The sequence below is a fragment of the Trichechus manatus genome, unplaced genomic scaffold, assembly GCF_000243295.1.
Source record: "Trichechus manatus latirostris isolate Lorelei unplaced genomic scaffold, TriManLat1.0 scaffold00273, whole genome shotgun sequence".
Taxonomy (NCBI): Eukaryota; Metazoa; Chordata; class Mammalia; order Sirenia; family Trichechidae; genus Trichechus; species Trichechus manatus.
Window position 1 is genome coordinate 830,527 of NW_004444209.1, and position 18,609 is coordinate 849,135.

Below are 18,609 nucleotides of genomic sequence, written 5' to 3' on the forward strand. Positions count from 1 at the left end.
CCTTGCGATAATCTGTGCTGGCCAAAAAAACCTTCCAGAAGTAAATGAAATAACATATAAGGAAAGAAAATATGATCTAAGGATTTTATACCTAGCAAAACTGACTTAAAAATATTAAGGACACCTGGCAAACTTAACACATGCAAGAACTAGGGAACTACTCTTCTCCTGAGTTTTAAATAATCAAGCTTGAGACACCAGCATAGCTGTAGAGACATAGTGGAATTTAAACATCAGTAACGTTGTAGAAAGACAGTGCCACCTATAATCTTTCCAAAGAGTTGAACCATGCCATTGGACCCAGCTGCCAGTTTCAGGAAGTATAGAAGATATAGGAACATGTGGAACTCTGTACTACGAGGATGAAATTCTGGAAAATGCAGTTGGTGGAAAATGTTACACAGGTCAAATACCCTGAATTTTTCAGTAGATATATGTTTTAAGCTAAAGAAGGAGAAGAAAGGAAAACTTAGATTAAAAGATATCAGATATGTTGTAATGGGCAAGACTGTAGTATCTCTTGTTGTTAGGTGCTGTCAGGTCAGTTCTGATTCATAGCAACCCTGTGTACAACAGAAGGAAACACTGCCTGGTTTTGTACCATCCTCATAATCGTCGTTATGCTTGAGCCCGTTGTTGTAGCCACTGTCAGTCCATCTCGTTGAAGGTGGTCGTCTTTTTCGCTGATCTTCAACCAAGCATGCTGTCTTTCTCCAGGGACTGGTCCCACCTGATAACATGTCTAAGGTACAGGAGATGAAGTCTGAAAAACCATCCTAGCTTCCAAGGAGTATTCCGGCTGTACTTCTTCCAAGACAGATTAGTTCAGTCTTCTTGCAGTCCAGGGTATATTCAGTACTCTTAGCCAACACATTCAGAGGCATCAGTTCTTCTTGGGTCTTCCTTGTACATTGTCCAGCTTTCGCATGCATGTGAGGCAGTTGAAAATAGCATGGCTTGGATCAGGTGCACCTTAGTCTTCAAGGTGACATCTTTGCTTTTTAACACATTAGAGAGCTTTTGCAACAGATATGCCCAGTGCAATGCATCGCTTGATTTCTTGACTGCTGCTTCCATGGGTTTTGATTGTGGATTCAAGTAAAATGAAACCCTCAACAAACTTCAGTCTTTTCTTCGTTTATCATGATGTTGCTTATTGGTCCAGTTGTGAAGATTTTTGTTTTCTTAATGTTGAGGTGTAATCCATACTGAAGGCTGTGGTCTTTGATCTTCATCAGGAAGTGCTTGAAATCCTCTTTCAGCAAGCAACGCTGTGTTATCTACATATTGCAGGTTGTTAATGAGTCTTCCTCCAGTCCTGATGCCCTGTTCTTATATAGTTTCAGCTTCTCGAATTATTTGCTTGGTATACAGATTGAATAAGTATGGTGAAAGAATACAACCCTGACACAGCTTTTCTGACTTTAAACCACACAGTATACCCTTGTTCTGCTCAAACGACTGCCTCTTGGTCTATGTACAGGTTGCTGATGAGCACAATTAACTGTTCTAGAGTTAATGTTATCCATAGTTGGTTATGATCCACAGAGTCGAATGCCTTTGCATAGTCAATAAAACACAGGTAAACATTTTTCTGATACTCCCTGCTTTCAGCCATGATCCACCTGACATCAACGATTCCACGTCCTCTTCTGAATCGAGCTTGAAGTTCCCTGTCGATGTACTGCTACAACGGTTTTTGAATGATCTTCAGCAAAATTTTACTTGTGTTTGATACTAACGGTATTTTTCAATATTTTCTGCATTCTGTTGGGTCACCTTTCTTTGGAATGGGCACAGATATGGATCTCTACAATCGCTTGGCCTGGCAGCCGTCTTTGAAATTTCTTGCCATAGATGAATGAGCACCTCACCTCCAGTGCTGCGTGCGTTCGTTGAAATATCTCAGTTGGTATTCCATTAGTTTCTGGAGGCTTGTTTTTTGCTGGTGCCTTCATTTCAGCTTGAACTTCTTTCATTACCATTGGTTCTTGATCATAAGGTATCTCCTGAAATGGTTGAACGTCAACCAGTTCTTTTTGTTACGGTGACTCCATGTATTCCTTCCTTATGTTGATGGCTTCCTGCATAATTCAGTATGTTCCATATAGAATCCTTCAGTATTGTAGCTTGAGGCTTAAATTTTTTCTTCAGTTCTTTCAGCTTTTGGTTTTCCAACTCCAGGTCTTTGTACATTATAATACTTACTCTTCTTGAGCCGCCCTTTGAAATCTTCTGTTTAGCTCTTTTACTTCATTATTTCTTCCTTTTGCTTTAGCTAGTCTATGTTCAAGGGCAAGTTTCAGAGTCTCTTCTGACATCCACTTTGGTCTTTTCTTTCTTTCCTGTCTTTTTAACGATCTCTTGCTTTCTTAAAATACGATGTCAACACAGCTCATCTGGTCTTCAGTCATTGTGTCATTGTGTTCGTTGAGTCAAATCTATTCTTGAGATGGTCTCTAAATTCAGGTGGGATATACTCGAGCTCGAATTTTGGCTCTCATGGACTTGCACTGGTTTTCTTCAACTTTAACTTGAATTTATATAGGCGTAATTGATGGCCTGTTGTGCAGTCGGCCCTTGATCTTGTTCTGACTAATGATACTGAGCTTCTCCATTGTTTTTTTCCACAGATGTAGTTGATAGGATTCCTGTGTATTCCATCTGGTTAGGTCTACGTGTATAGTTGCTGATTATATTGTTGAAAAAGATTTTTGCAATGAGAAAGTTGTTGGTCTTGCAAAATTCTGTCATTCTATCCCTGGTGTCATTTCTGTCACCAGGGCCATGTTTTCCAATTAATGATCCTTGTTCTTTGTTTCCAGCTTTCGCATTCCAGTCACCAGTAATTATCAGTGTGTTTTGGTTGCGTGTTTGATCAATTTCATTTCAGACTGCAGAAGTTGGTAAAAACTTCAGTTTCTTCATCTTTGTCCTTAGTGGTTGCTGCATAAATTTGAGAAATAGTTGTATTAACTGGTCTTCTTGTAGGATGTTATCCTATCACTGACAGCATTGTACTTCAGGATAGAACTTGAAATGTTCTTTTTTGTCAGTGAATGTGATGTGATTCCTGCCATAGTAGACCATATGATTGTCTGATTCAAAATGGCCAGTAGCAGTCCATTTCACTTACTAATGCCTAGGATATTGATTTTTATGCATTCCATTTGATTTTTGACCCATGTACTTTGTACATTCCACGTTCCAGTTATTAATTAATGTTTGCAGTTGTTTGTTCTCATTTTGAGTCATGCCACATCAGCAAATGAAGGTCCTGAAAGCTTGATTCCATTCACGTTATTAAGGTCGACTCTACTTTGAGGGAGCTCTTCCCCGGTCATATTTTGAGTGTCTTCCAACCTGAGGGACTCATTTTCTGGCACTAAATCAGACAATGTTCAGTGTTCCACTGCTATTCATAAGGTTTTCACTGGCCAGTTTTTCACAGCTGGATGGCCCGATCCTTCTTCCTGGTCTGTCTTAGTCTGGAAGCTCAATTGAAACCTGTCCACGAAGGGTGACCCTGCTGGTATTTGAAATACTGATGGCAAAGCTTCCAGTATCACAGCAACACGCAAGCCATCACAGTATGACAGATTGACAGATGTGTGGTAGACAGTCTCTGTGGATACACATTTAGGCAACAGAATTATTTATAAAGGAAGAACGTGATCACATACTACAAAAGTCAGAATAGTGATTACTTTTACAGGGAGGAAGTGAGTTGAGATTGGGATTGGAGGCTTCTGAGTTTTGAGATTTTATATGTATAAGCTATCTTAGCCCCTTCAGATGTTTTTACTGCGTTCCCTTGCACTCACTATTAGAGCAGACAAAATCCCTGGTAGTATCAACTCCTTCCTTCAGAGTTGGCTTTTGTTTGCTTTGCAGTAAATGTTATCTGGATATTTTGGGATTCTGTTATTTCTAGGTGTTTTAGACTACCAGTTACTTCCTTCTGATTCCACATAGTCAAAGATACCATGCAGATTTTGTGGCTGTTGGCTTGCCCTTAGCAGCTTGTGTGTTTGGAGTTTTCTTGGGATACCCTGACATCTAGTCTTGTTGTAAATGTTGTCCATGGTTTTAGTATTTAGTTCCTTTGTTTTTATGTGGGGATTCAGAGAGATTAAAAAACTATGTTCTACTGTTGGTACTTTCTTCCAGGAATCTTTTTTTTCCCAGTAGTGGCAGTCACCAGGTTACCAATGTCCAAATTAACATACATCCTGTAGTTAAGTCTATTAATATTAAAAATTCAAGGTACATACAATGGTTCTTAATAACAGATGGGTGCTACTTTGTGACACGCATAAAAACATTATTACTGTCTTACGTTAAAGATGTTTTAGCGTATTTGGAAATGTTTCTTTAATGTTTTTTATGCATAGAAAGGTACACTGTAGACTATATCCTAAGACAAACATTTGACTAACTGACATTAGATAAGAACCATACCCAGCATACAAATTCGACTTAAAGACGACTTAGAGATGGAACTCATTCCTAATCCAGGGACCGCCTGTAGTCTCTTTGTATTTAAGGTATTATTCATCTCTCTTCTGTTACAGAGATCTCACAGGTAAGATACATAAAAGGTTAGAAGTAGAGAAAGGGTGACGTGAGGTCATTTGGTGATTTCTAAAATTTTGAGGAATATATCAGCTTCAGTAAAATTTTCTGCAGCAGTATCACTAGTATATAAACTATGAGGATCTTATCTGTGACAGTTTGTCTCTTGAAGTGGCCCTGATGCCTGGTATTTAGCAGATGATCAAATATTCAGTGGAAAAATGACTGTGGTGACTTTTTATTAATTCTTTAATAGGATATATTCCTAGGACTTGGATTAAAAGATCTTGTTTCAGTATACTGTTGCACATATCTTGTTAACATCTTAGCTGAATCAAGGTCATCATTCAAATCCACCAGAATCAAGGTCATCATTCAAATCCATCAGCTGCCTTTTGGAAACCCTGTGGGTTAGTTCTACTCTGTCCTATGGGGTCACTGTGAATTGGAATCAACTTGATGGCAATGGGTTTGGTTTTTTTTTTGTCTCTGTATACTGTTGCACGTATCTTGAGTCAATCTTTATATTACTTATAGGCATTGAAAATTATTCCACTGACATTAAGCTGAGCTTCAAGTTAGGGGTCATTTTATAACTTTTTCCTCTGACAACTAGCTCATGATTTTAGTAGCACACTTAGAAACCATACATAAAGAAAATGAGAAAATCGTGTCCAAAACTCAGATGATAACTATTGTTAGCATCTTTTTACTCGTATACCAGGATGTTTTTTTACTGGTGTTTTCAGCCAGGGTTTCTTAAGAGAATTGTTTTCCACTGTATGCAGTGAATTCTTTTCTGTGCATCCAAATTGGTACTAGTTATATACCATCCTTGGCAAAATGGAGAAAGTAGTCACTTAAATCCATTTCTGTTTTGTGGTTCAAAGGTGAACCTCTTGAATGGGACATTAATTCAGTGTCTTTTTGGTGTTTTTTCCCCCCTGCTCAGACGTGCTAGTGATGTGTAGAGGGCCCTTCCTCCCCATGGACAATTTGTTATTAAAGCTAGGAAATTTTTTTTATATTTACTATAGATATATTTACTTTGAAAAACATTTGTTGAAAACTTTCTCATGCCGCTAAGTGTAATAATAGCAAACATTAATAGTATCTGAAACCGGTTAGGCCTTTTAGTAGATTTCTGTCTTAATTCTTCCCTTGGTGTTCTCGGGGTTTCTTGGCACTCATAGTTGAAAGGCAGGTGGCCACTATTTCACTAGTAAATCTTCATTGCTTTATCTATTAAGAAAGGGCTAAATGAAAACTTCAGTTTCTAAAGATGTAATTTAGAAATCAAAATGGAGTGAAGACAGACTGTTCATGAATTTCAGAACAGTTAGTAGGGAAGACCAGTACTTACAGCATTTAAATCAGTACTTAACTGTTCATGACTAGGCATTTTAAGGGTCAAAATGGTAGGGGTCACGTAAAAATCTTATACTACATGTTGTATTAGGTACATACAAGACATTTTTACATAATCCACAAAAAATAGTCAGTCAAGATTCCCTTGAGGAGTGAAAGGATAATAAGTATTAGATACTGTTTGGGATTTTTCTTGATTTGATGTTCTTCAGTATCTTTCAGAGAGGTAAATGGGAAATAAATTACCTCAAGAATAGACACTATAAGATGGATCCATCATGGAACCCTGTTCAAGGTTGGGTGTTGGAATGAGAAGGGCGGCTGACTTGCATAAAAGTTAAAAGTTGACATTTTGAATCTCCGTGTTATAAGAAGATTAAGCCTCTGTAACATACATAAAGAAAGATAATTGTGGTCTTAAACAGTCTGAGGAAAACTATTCTTTTCCTTGATTCCCTTGATCCTCTTTATGTCTACCGTTCTACTGGCTACTTTTATCATCATCACCATCCAGTATTATTAAATGACCCGCTATATGTATTCTACATCACCGTATAAGTACTAGGTTAAAAATCATTGCAATCTACAGAAAGATGTTATTGATAGTTGTTACGTGGTATCTACAGAGTATTATAAATCGTTTGAAGTACTATAAATTGGTATTTCAGAGTGAATGAATTGGTTCTATTGCTGTTACTTGCATATACGGTTGTCAGTTATCCACATTCATCTAGCTTAAGAATGGTTTGGGGCAGAGCTTGAAATTTAGTATAGGTGGAATGAGTGAGACTCAGTTTAGTAAAAGCAATTGCAAGAAGATGGAGCTATTATTAGTTATTGATAGATGGGAAGGAATGGTTAACATGACTGGAAAAGTGAAAATATGAGTAGAAATTGGTAGAGAGCTTAGGGGCTTCTAATTTGCTTGACAGCTTCAAAACAGAGGGGGCACTTGGACTTAAAGAGGATTGTGTTGCCAGTAGTAGTCTATGAGGAGGATTTTTTTTTTTTTTTTCCTAGAGAAATGATAATCTAATGCTGGTGAGAGGAGGAAGTCTAATTTAAGGATACATTCAGGGTCTCTAGTCTCTGAATAGTAATATATTCGATCTGATCCATTTGCTGCTGTTAGATCCCTTTAAAGTTGATTGATACTCTTGGTAGTAATTGTAGTTCAAAATAAGAAGAGATAGTTGTATTTTGTTTTTAGTGTATGTTCATCTGAATGCATTTTTTTCCTTCCAGTTTTTCAGCTGTGTGACGAACCTTATCAGACACCATGGCCAGCAATGTTACTAACAAGACAGATCCTCGCTCCATGAACTCCCGTGTATTTATTGGAAATCTCAATACTCTTGTTGTCAAGAAGTCTGATGTGGAGGCAATCTTCTCGAAATATGGCAAAATTGTTGGTTGCTCTGTTCATAAGGGCTTTGCCTTCGTTCAGTACGTTAATGAGAGAAATGCCCGGGCTGCTGTAGCAGGAGAGGATGGCAGAATGATTGCTGGCCAGGTTTTAGGTAAGGTCTGGGTTGAATTAATTTTTTGGCATGAAAGTTTTTCTGTTGAATATTTCTCTCTCTTACTTCTCCCTTCTTCTCCATAAAATTAACAGCCTGAGATGTTCTGGATACTGTAGGTATGACTTTAACCTAATAAAAATATGTTAGACTTTTGGCGCGAATGGTTAAGTGCACTATAAAGATTACAGCCAAAAAAGCCTTATGGGGTAGTTCTGCTCAGTCACAGTGGGTCACTATGAGTTGAAATTGAGTTGATGGCACGTAACAGAAACGACAGGCTTATAAGTATAGGAAAACTTGCGAAAGCTGGAATCTGTATAAGGTGGAAACATGTCAGAGAGGGAAAACTGAAATACTTTTCACTGATAATGCTAGGACTGCATCCTGTCAGAGGTGGAAAACTTGTGAGACCTAGAAAAACAAGACTGTCCTGTCGAGTTCCAACACTTATAGATTTCACTGTATGATGAGTTAAATAAGGATTTTATTATTCTGTTTTACATAATATTGGCCGAATAACCCTCAGTTGTCAGTCTTCAGTAAGATAAAGGAGGTAGGAATGATGTCTCATAATGTAAAAATGCTGCCCATTCTCCTGCTCACTAGACTCTGGAGAGAGAGCTTTGTCATACATGGGCTCTGTAGTTAGACTGCCTGGCTCTGCATTGAGGCTTAAGTACTACTTACGTTGGCCTGGTCGAGCCTTAAATTTTCTCATCTCTTAAAATGGAGATAATATAATAGTACTTCAGGTTTTAGAGGATTTAGATTAATTGAGAGGATTGAGATGATTCCTGAGAAGCCTTTAGTATAGTACAGCACATTTATACTAGATAAAAAGTACTTGTTAACATCTGTCTTAGCAGTATAAAGCTTGTTTATGTTGTTTTAGATATTAGCATCCCCAATAGAGGTCTTCCTCCTTTGACCTAGCATGTTCAAACTTCGAGAAATGAGAGCTGAATTCTGTTCAGATAATAGTTCAGATTCTGAACTTTAGAAGATGCATTACAAACTTTATTAAGACTATTAGAACACGTGTGTTCCTATATGATTGTAGAATTTTGTCTCTATTAATAATTTTCTAATTGCTTGTTAGCTTCTAGGATTTGTTGTCCAGAGTCATAGTAATTTGATGTTGTTGATATTTTCTTGGGTCCGTTCACTTACTTGGTGTGAATACAGGGGAAACTGAAGAGTTTATAATACAAGTCAATTTATTTTTACTTCTAGAGTTTAAAAAATGAGCATAGATGGCTTAAGTGCTTGAATGAAAAATTTCTTTTATAAGGATTAGCAGAGCTGGTTCTTTCAAGGTGGAGGTTAAAGATGTCCCAGATTGCCAGCTTTTCCAAATTGCTGTCCTACTCCATCATCTCTAACATCATCTCTTCCACCTCCCCCCAGTACTCTCTCTCCAGTCTTTGGGTCCTGTAATTCACTGCAGTGTCTCACAGAACTCACAAACTATGTAAAGGAAATGGCTCATGCGGTTGTGGAGGCTGGCAAGTCCCAAATCTGTAGATGAGGTGTATGCTTCTCCTGACTCAGTGTGGCTGCAGGGGCCGACGAACCCAAATTGGCAGGCCAGATCACAAGGCTTTGGAAGCTGGCAAGTCAGGTCAGACGATAGACTGCTGGCCTGTGGGGCTGCAAACGCTGGCGAATGCCAGAATCTGCAGGTCACCTGCTGACTTTAGTTCCAAGAACTGAAGGTCAGACGGTGATGAGCCGAATGCAGAGGGAGGCCCTGCCAGAGTACCGACACATATACATTGGATGTAGGCCACACCCCATGGAAGTGTGTGACTTGAGTAAGGGTGGGACCCGAGTCCCATTTTCGCCTGCAAGGCTGTGACTCAGGATGCACCCTACGCTAATCCTGCCTCGTTAACATACAAGAGTTTAGGATTTATAGCACATAAAGTGGAGGATAATTTGGATCACTGCATCAGATCACAAAATGGAGGACAGCCATATAATACTGGGAATCATTGCCCAGCCGAGCGAACATACAACCCCAACCATCACAGGTTCTATACACCTTATTTGCATAGTCCACTTAATCATTGTGTGTGAGTCACAGAGACTGTGACTAAAAGGGCCCCATTAAACCTTTCATGGGTATTGGAGTTTTTTGGGAACTTCTTGGTGATGCCATGTTTTTTACAATAATGGAATGGATGCCGAATCATTTCTTGTTGTTAGTTTTTTATTATTTGAAGAAATGGGCGCCAATTGCAAGCAGGATATATCATTCCCATGTTCCATGAGGCATATTACATATAGCAGATACCACTCCCATGGTGCATCTCTACTTCCTGGTGAAACAATTGAGCCATAAAATATTCTTAACTTTCTAAAAATACACAGAGCATACTAAATAAACATTGCACTTGCTGCACATGATCGTTATCAGTTTGATTAGACTGGGCCATATCCGTACCATATTCCTGAAGCACACCACACACGAGACATATTGGTGCCATGGTCCAGGAAGTGCATCACAAACTGTTTTCACCCAAAAATAACTCATTTACTTGAATATTTCCAAATGCCGGTAACAATACCTTTCCAGTAACACAGCAAATAGTAAACATGCTTGCGAGCCTTATCTTGCTGTACAGAAGCCAAAAGACACAAAAGTCACACAATCACTCCTACCGGAAGCATCCTTTCATAGAAATGGCTCTCAACACTGAATTGGGGATCAGACTAACTTCCTGCCAGAACATACTAAAGTGATGTGGCTCAAATGCCTGCAGATAAACCTACAGGGGCCGAAAATGTAATGTGTATGTATGTACCATGATCCATGAAAGGGTTAAGTACTTCATTGCACCGAGTGCTCTATAGTCATAAGAAAGCTAAAGGAAAAATGGGTAACTCCATTGTTGATAATATGTTGTATTTATCAGTTTAACATATTATTTCATTCAGATTATAAAGATTATAGCAATTCATAATTGGATGAGATTTTTTAACTTTTTTTTTGAAGTTTCCTGTGATGGCTTATATACCTTTCATTTTTTATTACTATTTTGAGGAGCTTGTATTCAGTTTTTAAGAACTGAAAATATATACAACAGAAACATTCACCAGTTCAATAATTTCTGCATGTATAATTCAGTGACATTGTATATTGACTTTTTAAAATGCATAATGTGTATCAGATTTGAAGTCCAGTTTATGCTTGATTCTCTCTGCTTCCTTTTAAGATTGAAGTGCTTTTTCTTCTTCTTGTTTCCATGTTGATACTTCTCTTTAATAGAACTCAAAATTTCAACACTTCATAATGAAAAGCACTTTAATAAATGCTTGCAACAAATCATACTGTGTAGAAGGATTGTAACAGCTTTTGAGGCTATTTTGGAAGTTTGTTTATGATTTCTCACTGACTTCTAGCTGTTTTATGAAGCATTCATTCCAGCTTGATTGAGTGATATTCTGTGTAGTTTGTATTTCACATAAGAGCATTTCTCAAATGGTAACTGGTTTAAAAATCTTACTAGTTAGTGCAAAAGGCAGTGGATTGGGAAGGAAAAATATTGAATGTTAGAGACCTAACAATCCTTAACATTTAAGATACACAGAACGGTTGTAATTGAGAATACACATATTTTTATATTCATTCGTCCTACACCCAAAGTACTAGGAAACCCAAAATATATTAAACTATGTTTTTTTCTCTTTTGAGAGTATTTTAAGAGTGTAGTATATATCCAGAATATAAAGACTTAAGATACAAACGACAATACCATTATCCCACTTAAGTTCATGATAAGTTCTTAATACCATTTAATATTCAATCCATGTTAAGATTTTTTTCCTTTATTATCTCAAACTTTTTTTAAATAACTTGGTTTATGCAAACCAGCATCCAATCTGTATTCATAAGTGCATTCTGTTAGTTGTGCCTTGGATGTAAAATCTAAGTTTTTTTTATCCTTTCCCCACATTTTTAAAATTCATGGTGTTTAATTTGTTGTAATTTCATACATTCTGGACTTGGCTGAGGAGTCCCTGGGTGGCAGAATCAATTAAATGCTTGACTATTAACTGAAAGGTGGGTTCTAACCCACCCAGAGGCGCCTTGGTAGAAGGCCCTGGTGATCTGCTTCTGAAGGGTTGTATCCTTGAAAACCCTGTGCAGTATGGGAGTTACCGTGAGTTGAAATCGATTTGACGGTAACTGGTTTGGTAGTTGGAGCCCTGGTGGTACCATGCTTAAGAGCTTGGCTGCTGTTGAAGAAGGTCAGCAGTTCGAATCCACTAGCTGCTCCTTGGAAACCCAATGGGCAGTTCTACTGTGTCCTGTAGGGTTGCTGTGAGTCAGAACTGACTCGATGGCAGCATGTTTGGTTTTTTGATTTAGTAGATTAGAGCAGTGCTGTTCAATAGAAAAATAATTCAAGCCGTATATGTAATTTAAAATTTTTATTAGCCACATTAAAAGCAGTTAAAGGGAACAAGTGAAATTAATTTTAATAATATATTTAAAATAACCCAGTGTTTCAACATGTAGTCAATATAAAAAATATTGAGGTATTTTACAATTGCTGAAAAAAATCAAATCTCATTTCTCTGAAACCAGATGTTTGATCAAATCCAAGTTACCATCATTTCTGTTCTTATGTGTTCCAATACCAGCTGCACATGCAGCACTTCGTCATCTGACCCTAAGCACCTGGTGGACGGTCATACCTTACAAGTTAATGTCCTCTGAACTGCCAAGTCTTCCAAAGACCTCAGATGCCAGCTACAAGCGTGGAAGTGCCTATGACACTCTCACTTCTGGCCTGTTGGCTAAAAATTCAGGGTTTTCCTAGCATCCCCTCGGGATGCCAGCCGTAAGGTCAAGGTTCCCCAGTACTCCTCCAGCTTTGATAATTCACTAGGATGACTCACAGAACTCTGGGAACCACTGTATAGCAAAAAGGATGCAGAATGAAGAGATGCATAAGAAAGGGGTCCAGTGCAGAGTGTCCATGTCGTAAAAAGGCACATACTACCCTCCTATATGATCGGTGTCTTTATCAACCAGGAGGCTTCTGGAGCTTCCCTGTCCAGAACCTTTATTGGGGGTTTCATTATGTAATTTCTCCCCTGAGGTTAGTTGATACCGTAAAGTCAACATGAGGTTGATATCACACTGGGTGGGTCTTTCTGGCATAGGCAGTCTCTACCCAACATAAGTGTTAAACCCTTAGTTATGGCTGGAGTCTCCATCAAAGACACATCAATCATTAGGGTACATCCAAGGTTTTAGAAGTTTATTCAGGAACCAAGGACCAAGACAAACTTCTTTGAGTAAAGTTAAATTCTTTACCCTACAACATTCTTTTTTCTTAAAAAGTGTTTGAAATCCAGTATATGTATTGTATTTAAAGCACACCTGAATTCAGACTAGCAACATTTCAAGTGCTCGGTAGTGACATGTGGCTAGTGGCTTACCATATTGGACTGTGTAGATACAGAGGCTTGATTAAATTCAAGTTCAGTTTATTTTGGTGAAAATACTTGACAGATAGTGTTATGCAATTCATATAGTATCACAGGTGGCCTAAAATGGTCATCTCACTTTTAGTGATGATTCATGGGGAAGTCACCCTCCATTGATGATCATTGCATAGGTATCTCATTAGAGGTTGCAAAAAAGCAATTGTTCCTAATTTCTTCTGTATTTATTAGCTGTAATTTTTCTAAAATGAAGAACTTCCCTCATTAATATTTGATTTTCCTTAAGTTCTGTTCACTTTGGAAAGGCAAGACATGTCTTGATTCCTAATTTTTTTTTTAAATTTTGGTATAATGAATTGATACTCTTAACAACTTCCAAATATCACTGTTGCTTTTCTTTAGTGTCATTATGAATGAATTCATATTTTTTATCTTTAAAAATATTTCTTATTGTGGTAAATATGTGTAACAGAAAGGTTGCCATTTTAACCATTTTTAAGTGTACAGTTCAGTGACATTACATTCATTATGTTGTACAACCATCACAATTATGTCTCCAGAAGCTTTTCATCATCCCAAACAGAAACTCAGTACTCCTTAATTAAGCAATACTCCTCATTCGCCCTTCCCTCAGCCCCTGTAACAACTGATAAACTTTGTCTCTGCATTTGCCTTTTCTAGGTATTTCATATAAATAGCATCACGTAATTTGCCCTTTTGTGTCTGACTTACTTAGAATGTTTTCAGGTTTACACATGTCATAGTATATGTCAGAAATTCATTTCTCTTTATGGCTAAATAATAACCCATTGTATCTGTATACCATATTTTGTTCATTCATCTCTGGATGGACATTTTGCTACTGTGTTACATGGTTTCCACCTTTTGGCTAGTGTTAATAATGCTACAGTGAACATTGATATACATGTATCTGTTCGAGTCCTTTCTTTCAAGTCTTGAGTGTGTACCTAGGAATGGAATTGCTGAGTAATTCAGGGTAATCATTATGTTTAACCTTTTGAGGAAGCAGCTAAACTGTTCCCCACACAGGCTGCACATTCTAACAGCAATGCATGGGCGCTCCAGTTTCTCCTTCCTCACCAAAACAAAAACACAAAAACCAAACCCCTTTCCTTCAAATCGATTCCAACTCATAGCGACCCTATAGGACAGAGTAAAACTGGCCCATAGGGGTTTCCAAGGAGCGGGTGGTGGGTTCGAACTGCCGACGTTTTGGTTAGCAGCCGATCTCTTCACCACCACGTCACCATCCTTGCCAACACTTGTTTGTTTAATAGCCATCTTAGTGGGTGTAAAGTGGTATCTCCTTGTAGTTTAGATGTGCATTTGCCTTTTGTGCTTATTGATTATTTGTGTATCTTTTTTAGAAATGCTTATTCAGATCCCTTGCAAATTTTTTAATTGGGCTGTTGGTCTTTTTGTTGTAGTTCTTTATACATTCGGGATGTTGAACCTTTATCAGATATATAGTTACCAAATATTTTCTCCCATTCTGTGTTCTTGATAAGTCCTTTGATGTATAAAAGTTCTTAATTTTTAGAGTTCATGTAGTTTAAATTGATTGCAAATCACTTTCTGGAGCTCAAAATACTTTCATCTTTGGCCCATGGATCATCTTCCTGTGTCCTTGAGACCTAACCCTTGTAACTTTGCATTGCTTTCTGGAACCACAAGATATCCAGGTTATCTGGTACATTTATCTTAATCTAAACCTGGAATTTGCCTGTTTTTCCTAAGAGCCCTTTTCCCTTTTAGTGGGAATATTTAGAAACCATAAATCTGGGCATTAGGAGTTTCATGGCTATTGAATTTTAATTGCTTCTGGCCAGTGTTAGTGGGCAGAATAGGAAGGATCTTTTTTTAATTATATTTTTGGTAAAAGTTAACACAGCAAATTAGGTTCCCATTTAACAGTTTGTGTACATACTATTCAGTGACATTGGTTACATTTTCTTTTAAGAAAACAGTGTATGAGTTATACTGATAATTTTAAATTAAACTCAAGATTACTGGGTTTTTATGTAACTTTTCGTTTTATACATACTTTGTGTGACAGTTCAGGATAACTATAGTAATATTTTCACCAAAATCACGATTACTGAATGCTATGTTAGATAGGCTATTTTTATTCTTGGTATATGTCTCACTGTGAATATTGAGTCTAAATACTGTAGCTTAGAGTCACAGGAAATAATTCTTTTATAAGGTAATGTAATCAACTTGAAATATAGTTTGGTTCTGTTGTTTAATTTTGGTTTTACATTTTATGGATTTTTTCAAAAATTTAATTCTGTTTTTAATTTCATAGAAGTTTACATGCTTCCAAAGTCTAAACTGTAAAAGCAAAGTTGGGATAAACTTCAGATAACTTAGAAATGAGTTTTTTGAACAAATGACTCTTAAGGTTATTCATTCATGTAATAGTGTTCAGCAGATAGGCAATACTCAATCTGTTTTTCAGTTGGTCATTTGGTGTATTGAGATTTTGGAGAACCAACCGCAAGTTGATGGGCTTTTTTGTTAGAGGACAAGAAGAATATGAACACTTTTTTGGTAGGTGGTAGGTGACGGGGGAGCCCTGGTGGCCCAGTGGTTAAGTGCTACGGCTGCTAACCAAAAGGTTAGCAGTTAGAATCCACCAGACGCTCCTTGGAAACCCTGTAGGGCAGTTCTCGGTCCTGCGGGGTCACTATGAGTCAGAATCAACTTGACGACAGTAGGTTAGGTGACAGGGTAAGTAGCTGGCTGCTCTGGAGTAGGTGTTCAATTTAAAAATTATGTTCACAGAACCTTTCCTGGAAAGGCAACCACTATTACTAATCAGTACTTTTCTCCTGTGATAGGAAAAATAGGCAAGCTGAGTGAGCAGAGTGAGTGCCCTGCCTTTTGAGAGTTGAAAGAGAAACCTAACAATATTTTTACTAAACAGTTTTTGATAAAGAATACAGTACCCAAAAAAAAGGGACGATGAACTAGCCTTGTAAAATTCTTAAGCCTTTTTTATTTGAGAAGAGACAAGTAGATCTGTTGTTAGCCCTTAGTTCATTTTTGACTTTGTACCGTTTTAAAAGCTGTTAACATTAGAATTTTTTTTTCCTGCAAGAAGACTTGTCATTAAATTTTGTGTTTTTATTTTCGTTTTTCCAGATATTAATCTGGCTGCAGAGCCAAAAGTGAACCGAGGAAAAGCAGGTGTGAAACGATCTGCAGCGGAGATGTACGGGTCAGTACCAGAACACCCTTCTCCGTCCCCTCTACTCAGGTCCGGAACTTTATTATTTATAACTGCATTGTGTCCATCAATGGGCAACTTCTCTATCTGTTTTCTGGATGTGGGGAGGGTTAAATGTGGTTTCTGATTAATTTTTGTAAAAGTAATGCTTTATTAATTTTGTAAGTGTTAATATGCTTCCTTGTTAACCCCTGTATCACAGAGAATTACTAGAATTCTCTGAGATTTTTGCTGTTAAAGCATAGTTTGCTGTTCATAGCATAAATTGAAGTCCTTCAAGAGGGGTTATTTTACATTCTAAGAAGCTGGGGAGTAAGAACAGGGAAGAAGGTGGTATAACAATGCTTAGTTGACTATTGTGTTTTTCAGTGTTCTTATTCTTTTACCTGTTATATTATGTGTTGAAATTCTAGCAAACTTTCATGTGAATTATCAGTTTGGCCACTGCACGCCCAGTGGCCTAAGATGAATCCTATTGAGGAAAAGAATTTGAGACTGTGATTTATTGTTTGGGGAATAGTCCATGCTTATCTTGGTTTGATCTATTTGTTGTGGTTTTTTGGCATAGTTTTTTTTTCCCATCTGCTGTTTTGAATTTATATCAACAGCTCCAAAATTAATCCTCTTTGATATTTATTTTTTCAGCTCTTCTTTTGACTTGGACTATGACTTTCAACGGGATTATTATGACAGGTATGTTGAAGGAATTTTATTTTCTGTATTTTGGTAAAAAGCCATGTAGTAAGAATAAGAACCATTTTGTTCTTCTATTTTGTAGTAATGAACTTTCCTTTTCACAGTAATGAACAGTAAACATGTTTTTTAAACAAAGTCTCTCCCCTTTTTGCCAAAGCAAAAAGTACCTCCCCGCAAACCATCACAGGTGGACTAGATAGGCTGACATTTCTGTTGATTTCAAACAATCAGTTAATATATTGTCAGGGCGTATGAAGCTGTCTGTTTTTTCTAGGCTGTGGCTTTTACTTCCCATTCTTGAGACAAGTCAGTTTCGTTTCAGTTTTAACTTGTATACCAAATAAAAGTAAGGACTGTCTGGTTTGTCTAATGGTGAAAATAGAACTCAATAGTATTCTGTGTTCTCTTCATTATTTTTCTATTGTGTACTTGCTACTTGGCTTGGGGAATATTCACATGCTTGTTTGGCATGTTTTGTTCTTTTTCTTTTTTCCCTTCTGCTGTTGTAAATTTGTATTTGGGGAATACAGAAAAACTCTTAACAGATGATCCTTTAAAAATCGTATATCTTCCTTTAAGCAAACGAACTAATACACACAAAATTGAGTACAGAAAGCAATATGTAATGAATTATCAATATAAATTCCTTTATTAAAGGTTAAGATCTGTATTGTAGGTTGGGGAGTGGTGATGGTATAATTTTATAAGGCAGGGACGTTGAAATAAATGATTATCATTTCTTCCTATGCCTTCAGAGCAGCCTTAGTGCTTAAAGAGTCATGAGAAGTAAAATTGGAAGATGAATGGATAGGAGTGGGGGATAGATGGCTTTGATTGATTGATTTAGATCTGATGGTGGAGAATCCTTTACTGGGGACAGGAATGATATGCTAAAAAATGTTAATGACATTTGTATGCATTCTGATAACAGTAGTCTTCATTAACATTATGTAAACATTTTCTCTGGTTTGCCACTTTTTAAATTACACAGTATATAGAAATTTATTGACCATACTCATGTTAGACTTGATAAGCAGTCAGTATTTATTTTTTGTTTGCTTTCTTTCATCTTGGAGAGCCAGTATTCCTATGATTAGTATTTTTATGTTATCCAATTCGAACATCAGTCTCTGCTTTTGGAGTAAAATCAGTAGCTTGTTTAAGTTATTAAAGAATGCTTCACAGAAGATAAACATTCGAACTGAGTTCATCGATTAGGAAAGAGATTCAAGTGAGCAAAAAGTACACTAATGTGTTTGAGAAATAGTCATTAAAAGGACAGTAGAATAAGACTGGAAAGATAGTTTGGATCTACATTGTATGTAAAGTGCCTTGAACGCCATATTAAGATTATTTGCTTAATATGTTATTAAAATGAATATTTCATTTGTCCCTAGTGGTTTGTTGAGATTTTTATGGTTGCTTATGTTTGAACACATGTTTTGAAAATGGCATGGTTTTTGTACTTAGAAATTTAAAATTTAAAAAAAAAAAATTGTTTTCCAAGTTGAAAGAACAGATCTGGACATCACTTTGCCACTGAAAAACCTCGTCACTGGTTGAGTGACTTGAAGGCACTGAAACCCAGTAGGTTTGTGTGAAGCAGCTGCACTTTGTACTCTTTCTGCCCGTAGGAATCACTTGACCACGTTTTAATGATACTTAATACCCTGTCGTACTTGGAGGGATTCTTAAACAGCTAGTCTAGGTAGACTCTTACATATTGGTATATAT

At 37.1% G+C, this 18,609-nt stretch overlaps 1 protein-coding gene across 16 annotated transcripts in view; it reads left to right on the top strand.

Annotated features, from left to right (window-relative positions):
- The window catches only part of HNRNPC (heterogeneous nuclear ribonucleoprotein C), a 64,257-nt gene that overhangs the window by 25,801 nt on the left and 19,847 nt on the right, over positions 1–18,609 (top strand). For 12 of the 16 annotated variants that reach the window (XM_023724963.1, XM_023724962.1, XM_023724972.1 and 9 more), the window contains 3 exons: positions 7,189–7,463; positions 16,095–16,209; positions 16,825–16,872. In XM_023724963.1, the coding sequence (XP_023580731.1) occupies positions 7,223–7,463; positions 16,095–16,209; positions 16,825–16,872 (404 nt within the window). In that variant the 5' untranslated portion in view covers positions 7,189–7,222. The remainder of the gene's footprint in view (positions 1–7,188; positions 7,464–16,094; positions 16,210–16,824; positions 16,873–18,609) is intronic. The other 4 variants (XM_023724974.1, XM_023724975.1, XM_023724976.1 and 1 more) reach the window with 1 other exon arrangement.